The 13,625-nt window shown below is 40.5% G+C and overlaps 1 protein-coding gene across 6 annotated transcripts in view; it reads right to left on the bottom strand.

The window, feature by feature from the left end:
• The window catches only part of peak1 (pseudopodium-enriched atypical kinase 1), a 96,885-nt gene that overhangs the window by 6,896 nt on the left and 76,364 nt on the right, over positions 1-13,625 (bottom strand). For all 6 annotated transcript variants that reach the window (XM_035664382.1, XM_035664381.1, XM_035664383.1 and 3 more), the window contains 2 exons: positions 7,483-7,730; positions 1,129-1,949 (listed from right to left, as the gene is read on the bottom strand). In XM_035664382.1, coding sequence (XP_035520275.1) covers positions 1,129-1,949; positions 7,483-7,730 — 1,069 coding nt within the window. The remainder of the gene's footprint in view (positions 1-1,128; positions 1,950-7,482; positions 7,731-13,625) is intronic.

Below are 13,625 nucleotides of genomic sequence, written 5' to 3'. Positions count from 1 at the left end.
TTTCAGCACAAACACCTTCCTCCACCTCGACTAAAGGAGTGGGAGGAGATTCCGCAACACAAAAAGAAATTACAAGGAGTTAATAAATCTACTGCCACATTTCATTCTGAAACCCCACACATAAATGAAAAAAAGGTGTTAGTAAAAGCATACTGTATAAATCTTCAGTATAAAATTAAAATACTGAATACTTTGATTGGAAAATGGGACAAACTAGCCCAGTTAGCATGTTTCAGTGTCATACACAGTTTGAGAATTTCAAATATTACATGTGCAACGCCGTAAATTCAGTGCAATATACGGCGTATATTCAGACATAACATTTTGACCATCTGGGCACCCTGGTGCTCATAATGTTTCTGAAGCCCATACAAAACTATGATCACGTGTTTCTGAACCTTTCTATCAGAAACTAGCATTAAATTTTTCAGCAGTTTGAGCTACATAGTCTCGCTGTTGGATTGGACCTACAAAGGCCAGCCTTAGCTTCCCACATGCATCAGTGAGCCTTGACCGCCATGACCTTCTCTGGTTCCCCACTTACTTTCCTTGGAGCACTTTTGAATTAGGTACTGACACTTGCAGACCGGAACACCCCAAGAGCTGCAGTTTTGGAGATGCTCTGACCAGTCTCTAAGCCATCACACAATTGCACTTTCCAAAGTCGCTCAAATCCCTTACGCTGCCCATTTTTCCTGCTTCTAACACATCAACTTTGAGGACAAAATGTTCACTTGCTGCCTAATATATCCCACCCACTGACAGGTGCCATGATGACCATATAATCAGTGCTATTCACTTCACCTGTCAGTGCTCATAATGTTATGGCTGATTGGTGTATAGTATTACCTAATACAAACTGCACTAAATTAAGATATTTGTATATAGGGTCTCTAATACAACAGACTGGTTTCATATGAAGTTTGCAGACTAGGAATGCAACAAGCAAATATTTATTAGTCACAAATCATTACTGATTAATTTCCTATTTATTTCTTTACTAAATGATTTAGGTGGTATCTTTAAATGTCTTGCTTTGAAACCCAAAGAAGCACGTTTTAATATTCTCCTTTCGGCAAAAAAAAAAGAAAAGAAAAAAAGATCTATAAACAGAACCAGACATTTCACCTTGATAGCATAGTTGACCAGTGGGTCCTTGGCGTAGGAGGCAGTGTAGTACACAGCATCCCCCGCCTCACAGCACGGTTTCCCAGTAGTCAGCCTGAAGTGGGACCAGCTGTCAGTGCCAAATCTCAAGTGATCCTTCTGACCAGCCATGAAACGGTCCTCGCATTTTGCTGCCAGCTTCCGCAGTGTGTCCGTGTGGAGCCCCCGGATCCTTCCCACCACCTCATCCCAGCTGTCTAATCCCCTGTAAAGAGCAGGTCTCTGGGGTTTGCAGCCTGCTCCTCCACCAGCAGCACCTCGACCTGCTGTCCGACCCCTTCCAGCCAAAGACTCAGTACTGGGGTAGACCCTCCTTTCTCTGCCAGTGGTGGCGCTGGGGGCAGCCGATGCAGGTTGAGGAACCAGGGAGGACATGCTATTAGTTGAGCGGCCCTTGGCGGCAGCAGTGGCAGCTGATGGCCTCTCCAGCGAGTCACCGCTCTCGTGGTCATGGACACGATGAGGTTCTGAGCTGAGAGAGGAGCTCTGGCTAGCTGTCTCCCAGGTGGAGTCTAAGTCATAGATAGGGTTGGCTACGCTCAGGTTGGTGCCGCCAGGTTTAGCCTCAGCCCGTGGTCTCAGGGCTCCCTGGGCTTGCTCTTTGCCTCCCAGGCTGGGTTCAGTACTCGAACGGGGTACAGCCTTCTTAGGTAGCGGTGGTGGTGTGGCCCTAGAAACTGGCTGGTCGGCAAGGCTGTCCAGGTCGATGGAAGCCAAGGTATCGTTGGATGCTTTGATGTTCCGTGGCTGTTTCAGTGGGATCATGTTGGCTCTGGATTGACCTGGAGGGGAAGAAAGATAACAGCATGAAAAATAATTAATTAAGAATTCATCCGACTACTACATTAAATTACTGCCCTAGCACTGAACTTTATACCAATTGAAGGAAGCAAAATATCTGAAGCTGGTGAATTCATCTCTCTAAGGATTAGCCACTTGTTGCCGTTTAGATGACATGTTTTGGTTGGTTTTATTCTTTCATCTTTTATCTATTTTCCTGTGGGCAGAACACATTCACTGTAAACATTTTGTGATTTCAGCTGTCAAAACTGGTTCTAATGGTCTGATCAAAGGGTTTTTATAAAAGATAAAACAAAAAAAAAATATGTCAGCTGAACTCAACAGCTGAAAAAGGCTCAAAATTACACCTGAGCAACAAATCATTGCGTACACTTTCACCACCCTCATCCCCAGAGCTTCTTTTTTTCACCCACATGGTGTTCCCAGCCACCCGCTGGCTAGCTGCCTCTCGTTAAGACGAGGCTGACACGAGGTTGTGTGCTGTGGCACGTGAGGGAACTGGTGGCCTGAGGAAAATTCAAGCCAGAGAGCAGGACAGCTGGGCACAAGTCGTCCCTCCAACCATCCAGCTGCCCGACTCAATTTGCAATTCTGTTCTGCAGTGAGGCTTAAAGAGGCAGCATGGAGAGCACATTTATCAGTGGCTTGAAGTGACCTTTTTCTGGGATGGTGATGGGGGGGAATTGGTGGGTTGAGGGGTTGATTGGACTCCCTCTGTGTTCTCTGGAGTTGAGGACCACAGAGACACATGGGTCTCACACACACACGTGTATAATAAGATGAAACGATCAAAGCAGTCGTGTCGCTTTTATGATGGGAATGAAACAGCCTGGTAGTTTTAACTGAGTGGATGTACAAGGTCAGAGACAACCCTACTGCGCAGCTTTCTGCTCACCAGAGAACACCCCAATTTCCTGGAAGATCAAGACGAGAGGCTGCAGAGTGTTATAAGATGATGTCTTTCAAAGTCACATCTCTTGCCAAATGACTTTTCCTGCCCCTACAGTAAAGGAATCTGCTTGAACAAACGGTTTATCTTTGCACAGTACAAATGGTACTGATTACAAATTTTTGTTAAACGGTATGAGTAACTCCTCACGTGGCGTCACACTGCCATCATCTTAGGAAAGCAGAAGAAGTCTTAAGAAAGAGCAGTCAGGATAAAGTAAATGAGTCTTGGTAATCCTCCCTGGAACATGTTCACCAATCTGCAGTAATGCATCCAAGAAAACAACCGTCTCCCTCGTCCAGTCTATTGCAGCAATGTAGCCGAGACTTAACTTAATTACATAAGACTGACTCAGTCATTTCAAAACTTTTTTGTAACTGTAATTCACAGAAATAAATATGATGATGAAACCACATGCATGGAGGGATTCAAATACCCATATGGCTTATATGAACAGATCACTTTACAAACAACATAACAAAATTAGGGTTGCAGCTAATTATAATTTACAATAGTGATTCATCTTCCCCCTTTTTTATTTACACATTTTCAGGATAATTTATTAATTAAAATTATTTGACTATTTAAAACACAATGCTGTTAAAGTACAGGTCTTTTGACCTGGTGAAACAGTGAAGAGTTCCTATCTTGAAACACAGAACCTAATGTGTCTAAAACAACTATTTCCCTATTTTGCATTTCTATTTCCTGGGTATCAATAAGTGTGAATTGTTATATTATCATTATCATCACACACGAGAAGTTGCAGTAAAGATGGCTTCTAACACACATTCTTTAGCATAGCTGGATTAATAGTTTCCTTTCTATTTAAGTCTAATTAGAATGTAAATTCAAACTCACAAATGGTAGAAAATAACGTATTGTTTAGTCATCTAATCACACACTTGAGAAAATACAGATAACACTTGAAAATTTAAAGAAAACTGACTTCCTCTGTAAACTATATAAAACACTAGTGAAAAAGGGATATGAAGGCATTCCATTCACAGTTTTAGAGACCAGTATTCTCCAACATTTGTTTGTACAGTAAGAGGATGAAGGAACTTGTTGCCGTAGCACAGTGATTACAGATTACAGTCATCGTGCTGCAATAAAACTCTTGACACTGTAACAAGAGGAGGTGATGAGGAGGTGGGTAGAGTACAGAGGAACAGCAGGGAGGAATGAAGAGAGAGCACTGGAGTGGGTGGCTAGAGGTGGAAAAAGTGAAGGAAATGACAGAGAAAGAGAAATACAAGAAAGCGAAGGGTGAGCAGCAGACACAGGAGGATAAACAGGTTATTAAAGAGATGAATACTGAGAGTTAAAGGAAAAACAAGAAAAAACAAGCCTACCTCAGTTCCACTAATGCGTCAAAGTTTTTAGGTAAATGCAGTGCAGCAGCTGTGCAGTGAGAAAGAGTAAAATGCTTTTCTCTGCTTCCATCCCTGAGAGTCTGTGCGGAGCCGCTGGTGCCAACAGGCAGGCTCAACGCTCCCACCCATACTGGAGATTTCTCACTGAGTGAGCAGCGAGTGCTCTGCCTCCTACTGCCGATGCTCTGATTAAAACACAAGTGTGTGTATATACCGTATATATAGCCAGTCAGAGAGACACACTTGTGCTTGTTAAGTGAATGTGATTCTCCGCTAAAATGTGTGAACAGAAAGTATTGCTCGAGCCAAAAGTGGACAGCAGAGCGAGTGGAGGCAGTTCAGTTCTATTTCTGCTATTCTGTCGAGCAAAAGAGAAGAGATAGAAGTGGAAACTTCACACTCAGTGGCTATGTTATTAATTTTGAAGGCCACACACACCCTCCCAAACAAAAATTAAAAATGAAATACTGTACTGAAGGCAGACAAACACACAAACACACACTCCTGCCTTTGTCTCTCATTAGCAGCATGCAGAAGAGTAAAATCTGGCTGCAGGCAGCTCATCATGTCTCATCTAGGGAGCTTTTAACAATTCACAATCTATCCATCCACAGTAGCAGGTGTGCATTCTGAGCTTTACAAGTACACACGCACACACACACGCACACACACACACAGCATACGCGATTTCAATGGTAAATGGTTAATGGACTGTACTTGTATAGCACCTTTCTAGTCTTCTGATCACTAAAAGCACTTTTACACTACATGCCACATTCACACAGTGATAGAAAAGGCCATCACAAGCAGAAATTAACACATTCATCCACCGATTAACAGTATTTGGCATGCAGAGGGAGGAACCACGAAACAAACCGCCAACCTTCTGATTAGTGGATGACCCGCTCTACCTCCTGAGCCACAGCCGCCCACCACACATACACACTTCTAATTAGTGCAGCAATGACACACAAACACAAATTAACACTTTGTCTCTGATGAATCCTTTAACAAGAAAGTAAAACCCACACACCTTTTAAAGAGACAAAGTAAAGCACCTCAGCAGTGCATCTTTTCCAAAAAAAACCCACACTTTCCCCACTACACCACTTTGTGTTTCTATTTCTTTTTGTTTCACACACCACTTGATCACAGCAAGATCCTTTCCCACACACAGAGAGCTTCATGTTTTAAGTGCTCAGCTACAGTATGTTTGACAGCTGTGCCCATCTCTCTCTTCCTCCTCCCCGGTACTGTAAAAGTCTGGTCTTGACGTGCTCATCGTTCCACCACCATCAAAAACTGTCTAATGTCTAATGATGAACTGTCCACTGTCAGCTAGTCTCAAACAGTCTCTAAAATGGGGACTGTGATGGATGAGCTTTGTCAGCGTGGTGTTAAGATGAATGTAATGTTGCAGTCTGCAGTAGTATTAAAAAGCAGAGAGAGGGTATGTGGGCCTATTTGTCATTTAACATAGATATTTTCTCTGCAGAGACAAAAATCTGAAGGAATTAAATATTAACCATGAATATAAATTTTTCCCTATTGCCATTTTTATTTCTTGCTCTCAAAAAGAAAAAAAATTAACAATCTGCGCACTGCTGTCTTGCTCCAAATTTTAACCACTCAACAACGATCAAACGGAAATGTTGTTTGAAGCATGTCCATGTAGAATAACAGACGAAGTGAGAATGAGACAGGAGTCCTGAGTGAATTCTGTGTTTTTGGGATAGTAGAGGCACCTGCAAGATTTATAGATATGCTTGTGCCTGTTGATGATTATCTGTTATCTTGCTTTTACAACCAAAAAAAAGCAATCTTAAAGAATTCTCGGTAATTTAAACACCACTGTTTAACTTCAAATTATGTTGCAGACATTAAGAATAAGGTAGCAAAAACAGAAATCCAAATGTTTTAATTTCCTAAATTAGCTTCTTTGTGTGTCTGCTCTTCTGACTCCACTCACTGTGTCCATTTACAAGTCTTTTTATTCCTACTGGAAGCAGTTTGTATTTGCTAGAAAATATTAACTTTGTGTACTGCAAGTGGAGGAGACACCTCATTCATGTGGAGGTGTCAGAGACTTCCATGCCTTCTTCAAACTTAAACTATGCAGTGTCAGACAATACGATTAGGAATTCAGGAAACAAGGACAGTATAATAATTAGTCTCAGAAAGAATACGTAGGTATAAAAGCTTTTATGACATTAATAGCAGTGCTGCGGTCAGTTGTGCAATATGTAATCTAGGTAACTGTAATGTGGTTATTAATGTAGCCCCACTCTAAACTCAATCATATCAAATACGGTTTTCAGAAACACAACACAAGGCAATGAGATGGAAAATAGTGCAAAGAGTTGAAAACAGAAGGATTTATGATTTATGTGAGTGATCCACTCGCTGTACATTTCTGCATGTCCAATAAATGTCCTAAAGCAATGGCCCGCATGAGAATGGGGCCCAAAGAACTAACCTGAGGGCAAAGATTTCCACCTCTAGCTGAAATAACATATTTCAAGTTATTCTGACTTCCAGGTTGCAGGCTGTGGGTGACAGGATGTGTTGACGTTTTGAGCTCCAGCGGTTTTAGCAGGGCATAAATTATGACTTGTCACATGTGGAGGTGTGCTGATGCTGAAGAAAAGCAAAATCAGCTCTTTAGGAGTGAAGCGAAGTGCAGGCACTGAGGACTGACATATTCTGGAAATAGTCATCCGGTGACTCCTGTTACTCTTTCAACAATGCTAAACAGAACATCCATATAGAGACACATGGTGTGTTTCATTGTGTATAGCTTTTTTAAATTGCTGAGGGACTGTGGTGGACTATCAGCAGCTTACATGTTTCTCTTCACCTTTTTCTTGTGAGAAGTATATTCTAAGCTGCAAGCAAACAGTGTCTTTTTGCAGAAGGAAACAAACACATTTCGGAATCAGTTAATGCATAAAGAAGTGTGGTTATACTGTACTGTCATTTTGTGGTGAGATGATTATAAAAACACTCCTACGCAGAAGAAACATGCTCATTTGGACAACAAAAGCTTGCAGACTTGTGTGGAACCCCCACTCACCTACACAGCACAGTTAAGCACTGTTTTAAGTACATGTTTTCAGCTTTGTCAGTCATCTACAGCAAACATACACACACATAAGTTCAAGAAATCAAGAAATCGTGTGTCATTCTTACCTAGGTTGCTGTAGGTGGCACTGCATTGGCTGGAGGCAGTAGAGTGGGAGTGATGGGAGTGATTCCCGTCCTCCTCCGGCTCTCCGAGGCTGGCGCTGCCCTCGCTGGCTGAGGCTGGAGGGGCAACCTGGTTGGCATGGCCCTGCTCGGCCTCCCCAAGCACCAGCCCCAGATTTACTTTGGCAGGCAGGGAGGCAGCACCGGGCAGCTCCCGATCCCTGACATTGCTGGCACTGACTGGCACCTGGCTGCAGATGACAGAGAGGCATGCCTTGTTTAGTTATGGAAATGTGGAATACTTGCTCAATTATCAGTCATTAACAGTTAAATTAGTTTTCTTTCCTTTGTTTGTAATCTATGATAAGATTTTGCCACTGCTTTGATTGTTCTGTGGATGACCAGGTTTAATTCTGCATGGTAGTATCAGCAAAGCAAGTCAGAAGTGAACAGGATGATGACACTGAGTTTTATTGTGGAGACAGTAGAGTTTATAGATGATAAATGAGCTGCTATTAATAAGGGATTCATTTTGCTTATAATAGATAACTGTATCTAACATCACATGACGGCAACAAAATGCACACAAACAATTTGGTCAGTTTTTTCCAATCTGTCATATCACTGTCTGCATCTCCTTAGCAGCTCACTTCTTTCTTCTTCCCAGTATGTGGTGAATTGAAGCCAGCACAGTAATAAGTGGGGTTAAAGCCGTGATGTGTTTCATATGCAACTACACATACATCGCCTGAGGAAAAAGGCAAAGCAGATCAGAGTGGTGTGTGATAATATGTTTTGAAGATCCTTCTGTAACAGTAAGTGGCTATGATTTACGGTGTTTGAAGAGGTGAGATGACTTTCATCTAACTCCGCCACGACAGATTGAGCAAAAGGTGTGATGATAAGGTGAGAGACTTGAATGTGATTATTAGCACTCTTTTTTCCCCTTCAATCAGATACATCACAAAGCTCGAGGAGTGCACTGAGGCATTCTGTTTGTCCTGAAGAATAATGAACCATGACGTTTACCAAGATAGACTAAAGAATAAAAAACGAATCAAAAACATAATCGTGATCTCCTTGTCTGCTGACTGACATATTTATAATGCAGCGACATTGATGCAAACTGACACCTCAAGAAATGTATGTGAGCATTATGGTGTGAGAGCATTATGAACCACGATGCCTGTCCTCCATATGATTTGTTGTGTTTGATGTCTGTGTTGTAATGCTGTTGTTCAGGATGACTTACAGCAGATGAATACATAATGTTCCCCTATTACAACAGGATGCCATATTCTTCATATTACACTGACAGTGGAAATCTGGGTCATATCTTACAGTTACTCAGGGTGTGTTATCACTGGAGAGTTGAGAGTGCACAGTGACTCCAATCACAGTGTGAAAGCCCTGGGGATGCTATGAAGAGACTTGTCATAATACTGTAGCTCGTTGCTGCCAGAGAAGGAAGTGACAGAACCACAATTGGCCATAAGGCCTGTGTGCATCACCATATTATTGCACTGTAAAAAAATCTATTCTGACATGAATTTAAAGGTAGCATGTGGAGGTTTTGACCACTTATGGCCACTATGGAGCAGTTTTTTTAAATCATGTGCGATACACAAACACATTTTAGTCAGATTATGTATGTGATACGATTGCTGTATGATTATTCAAGTTTTTTCTTTTTCTGTGACAAACATCTTCAACTAACTGCTATACTGTAATGCCATAAATCACTTTGCTAGAGATAAAAATTCAGACATTGGCTCCTAAAGAGCTGCTAAGCCTATATTATTAGAGGATTGTACAGAGAACAATCCTATCCAGATCTAATACATTGAAGTAAAATAATGTTGCAATATAGTACTAAAAACAAAACACTAAACATACAATATAATTGCCCAACTGGTTGAATCATGAGTAAAGAGTAACTGTAGCTGCACAATATCATGTGAAGCTAAAAAGGAGCATTTTCTTCAACAAAGCCTTCCCTTTTAATTAAAGTTAACTACAACATCAAGTCACAACCAGATTTTTTTTCACAGTCACCTGCATAACTGTGTCTTGCTTCTCTATGCTGAAAAAAAAAAAAAAAAACCCATAAACAGCTGGTGTTTCATCTAGAGCCATCTGGGATCAGTCTGGCCTTCTGATCACAGTAAATAAGAAACTAAAAGGACCCAGTCACTGCCTTCTGATCTGATAACAGTTGAGCCACGGTCTTTCAGTGTGACCTGTGTGAGGCACTACAGCCTCAGGCCACCTGGGTTGTGACCACCCAGGTTGGGTGACACGCTAAACTACTGTATATTTTAACCCCCATTGTAAGACAGAAAATACCTGTTACCTAGCTCTTAAGCAAGTGGCCCTGCCATCTGTTTCACTATTCTGGCACTGCCGTTATGAGTTTGAATCTTCTTTATCTATTATCTTTCCCGTCTTGCTGAACAATAAATAAAACAAAAAAGGTCACAAAAAGTTCAGACCGGTTTTTATAGCCGACAGGTGTTGTTGTGGGTGCGGCAAGTTGGGAGTAATGTTTGTAATATCAGATGTGTCATTTCCTTGCACTACAATGGTGATTACACATGATCCTATTATGACGAATGATGATGATCATAGGAAAAAGTCCCAGTCAAGAAAAAGTACAGTACTAGAGATGACAGCTCAGAGAGGGCGTTGTCCAGTTGAATGTTTAGGGCCTGTAGCATATTGTTTATAGCATCTACTGTACAGGCAATAGGAGCTAAATTCTTCTATCACTAACAAGCTGGCCAGTTATTCACAGCCAGTCTTGAATAGTGTAAAATCAAGTGCTAAAGCCTTCTGGTGTGCCTTTATTATAGTTATATAAAGAGAATTTATCTGAATAATAATTTTAGGCACTTGTGTGTCATGTTGAAGATACGCAATTCAGTAAGACACATTGAATTAAGTTTAAAATGAACAGAAATAGAATGCTTTTTAAGATGATTAAAAAAACAGTATACAGTGGAAAAACAATCCCATCATTTGTTCCTCGAAAAGGTTTGCATTATTAACAGTACAAAAAGGTTAATGGCGACATAAATAAATTACTGCCAAGACATTTTTCCGGTTTCACTTCAAGCTGAAACTGATGCTGACATAGTTGGAATACAAATCCAAACACAATGGAAGCTAACCTGAAAACATTGAGTACAATTGCTATTGCGCTGGCACTTTGGAGACAAGGAGTTCATGTGAAAGCAGTGATGTTCTTTAAAAGCAACAAAAGTATTATTGCAGTATTCTCACCATGACGTGATAGAAAAATGAGAACTTGAAGAAAACACCCAGCTGCTCGTGTGTCAGTCTCTACCCTGGGGCACTGTGTCTGAGGAAAGCATTAGATCTGACATGTTTATGATCTGTCTTTGTAGACCATAAGCCCTCTGTGTCTCTTTTAAAGAGAGCTGATCAATAGCCTCTGAGTTGCCAGAGTGCATTACTTTAGCACTTGCCAGCAGTAGACAGTTGATATAAAAAGGCCCATCACAGTGCCAACTAAAAAAAAAAAGAGTAAGTAAACTGTGATAAGATGGAGGCATAAACACTGAGTATAATTTCAAATGAAACAGCCTACTGTATAGTGCAGTGTGCTGCAATCAATTGCAGAGAGTTTAGCATAAATCATTTTCTGGTGGCCTGACTTGTACATGTTAACTCAGTTTCCTCTTTTATTCTTCCTTGTTCTGACGACATTAATAGATGTCATGGTTCTGGTTTCAACTAACTGGACACACTGTACTGTATCTTACACAAGGCTACAACTAACATTAATCCTACTGAAAAACAAAGTATCTCCAGCACATAATCCTGTATGGACAAAACATACAGTGTTGATACACACCTGGAGGCCGGTGACACAATAAATACCTTTAAGGCTGCTACATGATTCAATGTCAGGACCTGACTTGTTCAGATAGCATACAGCTGCCCTAGTGTATTTTGCTGTTTCTCAGACCTCTGCTGCAAGCAATGTACAATCTCTGTTCTAAAACACAGATCACATAATCTCAAAAAGCTCTCCTCCCTATTAAGTCAATATGACTTCAAATGGCCCGGATGGTCACAGGTATTTACAGAAGTGAATGAAAGAAAAGGATTTCAGTTCTTACCCACTGTACTTGCTCACACAGCTTCCCATAAGGAAACCTTAAATACAAGGCAAAGCTGAATTCACATTCTAGGAAGAGCAGGAATTGCAAGCTGGTCTGGTGAAAAAGAGTATTTTCCTGCATGTGTTCTTTCCTTGTCTTCCTCTCTTTCTTCCTCTTTCAATGTTCTTACCTGTCTAAGGTAAAATGTGTTTGCCAGCACTGAAGAGCACGCCCACTGTTAGCCAATAAAACACTTCCAGTTAAAAAAAAAAAAAGAAAAACCCTGCAGGATTAACCCCTCATCTGCCAATCAGTACAAATGTTTTTTAGAATGACCAGTTCATGTCATATATTCACTGACCAACTGTTTACTGGGGACGGTCCAGGTTTTTGAGACAACCTATGTAACATAACAGATTCTTTCATGTATGACAAAATACATCTGTACCAAAGCTGTTCTGTTTTATATGGATAAAGACATTACCATTTGTCAGCAAAAGTGTTTAATACAAGCAAGTGGGACTAAAAATGTGTTATGCAGACACATTTTAAACAGCAAGGTAGTGTTAAATAATAAATAGCAAATTTGAGAAATTGCTATGGTTGTATAGAATCTAATTTTTCTTCAGCTTCAGTACTTTTCAGAAGCACTGGCTTAAAAAAAAGAAAAACAAGAACAAGAAATAAAAAGTGCATTAAACTTTAAAACTGGGAGGACCTTGCAGTTAAAAACAATGAGATTAACTATTTAAGAACGCTTCCTATCCCTTTAACATCTGTTACTTAAGCACTGTGAGACATTTATTCACATTCCACAAACACATTCTTTCTGCAGACTTTGACTTGTCGCTTCTTCTTTCACACCACCAATGAAAGCTTAGGCACCAGGGGAGAGGTTTAGCTATTTTCTGTTTTTGTGTCAACTCAAAACCGTGTACCAATACATCAACAGACAGTGGAGTAACATGGTAATCTACTGCCAACATACCAAGAGAATAAATTAGTTACTAATTGACAAGTACACAGTGAATGTTGTAAACAGCAGGGTCATTTTTTGGGGACGGTGGTTTTAAACAGCAGGTTTGTAAGAGGCAGGTGCAACTAAAATAAGTCACACTTGACCAAAGGTGAGATGCCTAAAAGTGTTTGTGACGTATTAAATCAGGTCTGCTTAAAGTATGATTCCACATAGGCCTATACGCTGGCTAAACAATGGCTCAAACAATATTGCAAAAACTGTAATGACTGCTTACTTAATGCTTCTGGAAAACATTGTTAAAACTATGATAAAACTTTTATTTTTGGTATCAAATGTAAGTTAATGAATGCTGATCAATATTTTAATGTTAAGAATGATGTCCCCTGGGATTCATTGTTCAATATAAACAGAGAAACTTGAGGAATGCTGCGACATGTTAATTACTGAGGTCAGCTCTGGAGAATAAACTTGGCCAGCAAGTTATTTTATTATTTATTATCAGTTGAGTTTCTAGGACAAAGACAAAAAAAAAAAAAAAACTTAATTTGTCTCCATTTAAGTAATTCATAGTCCTCTGTGTGAAGTGAGTGAGAACACCAACTTTGCTCTGGCTAATGACTTGCACAGAATTGAACTTTTTGGGTAACATACTGGGTACTCTTCAATACATACAGTACACCATCCTATACCCAATTTTAGCATGGCATTACCTAGACATCCCATATTAATAGCAAACCTAGCGCATACTTGATTCTTGTAACACTTGTTATAAGGTACGAGGTGAGACAGGAACTTCTAAAAGAGAGAAAAGATAAGACTGGAGCTGAAGCTAGAAAAGAGACAGAATGAGGCCATGCTCTTGACAGGATGGAGGAGAGAAATATTCAAGAAATCAGAGTGCTTCCGGCTCAAAGGGGAAATTTGTGGAAGAGATGCAAAAATTACATGAAGCAGAGAAAGTGATGGTAGAGCCAGTGTTTGGTTTGTTCGTTCTGGACTACTGTAGAAAAATGGCGGTTCAACATGGCGGCCTCTATAGA

The sequence above is a fragment of the Morone saxatilis genome, unplaced genomic scaffold (assembly GCF_004916995.1).
Source record: "Morone saxatilis isolate NCDOM2014 unplaced genomic scaffold, NCSU_SB_2.0 Contig2, whole genome shotgun sequence".
Taxonomy (NCBI): domain Eukaryota; kingdom Metazoa; phylum Chordata; class Actinopteri; family Moronidae; genus Morone; species Morone saxatilis.
The sequence above is the reverse complement of the archived record's forward strand: the minus strand, read 5'-3'. Positions and strand labels throughout refer to the sequence as shown.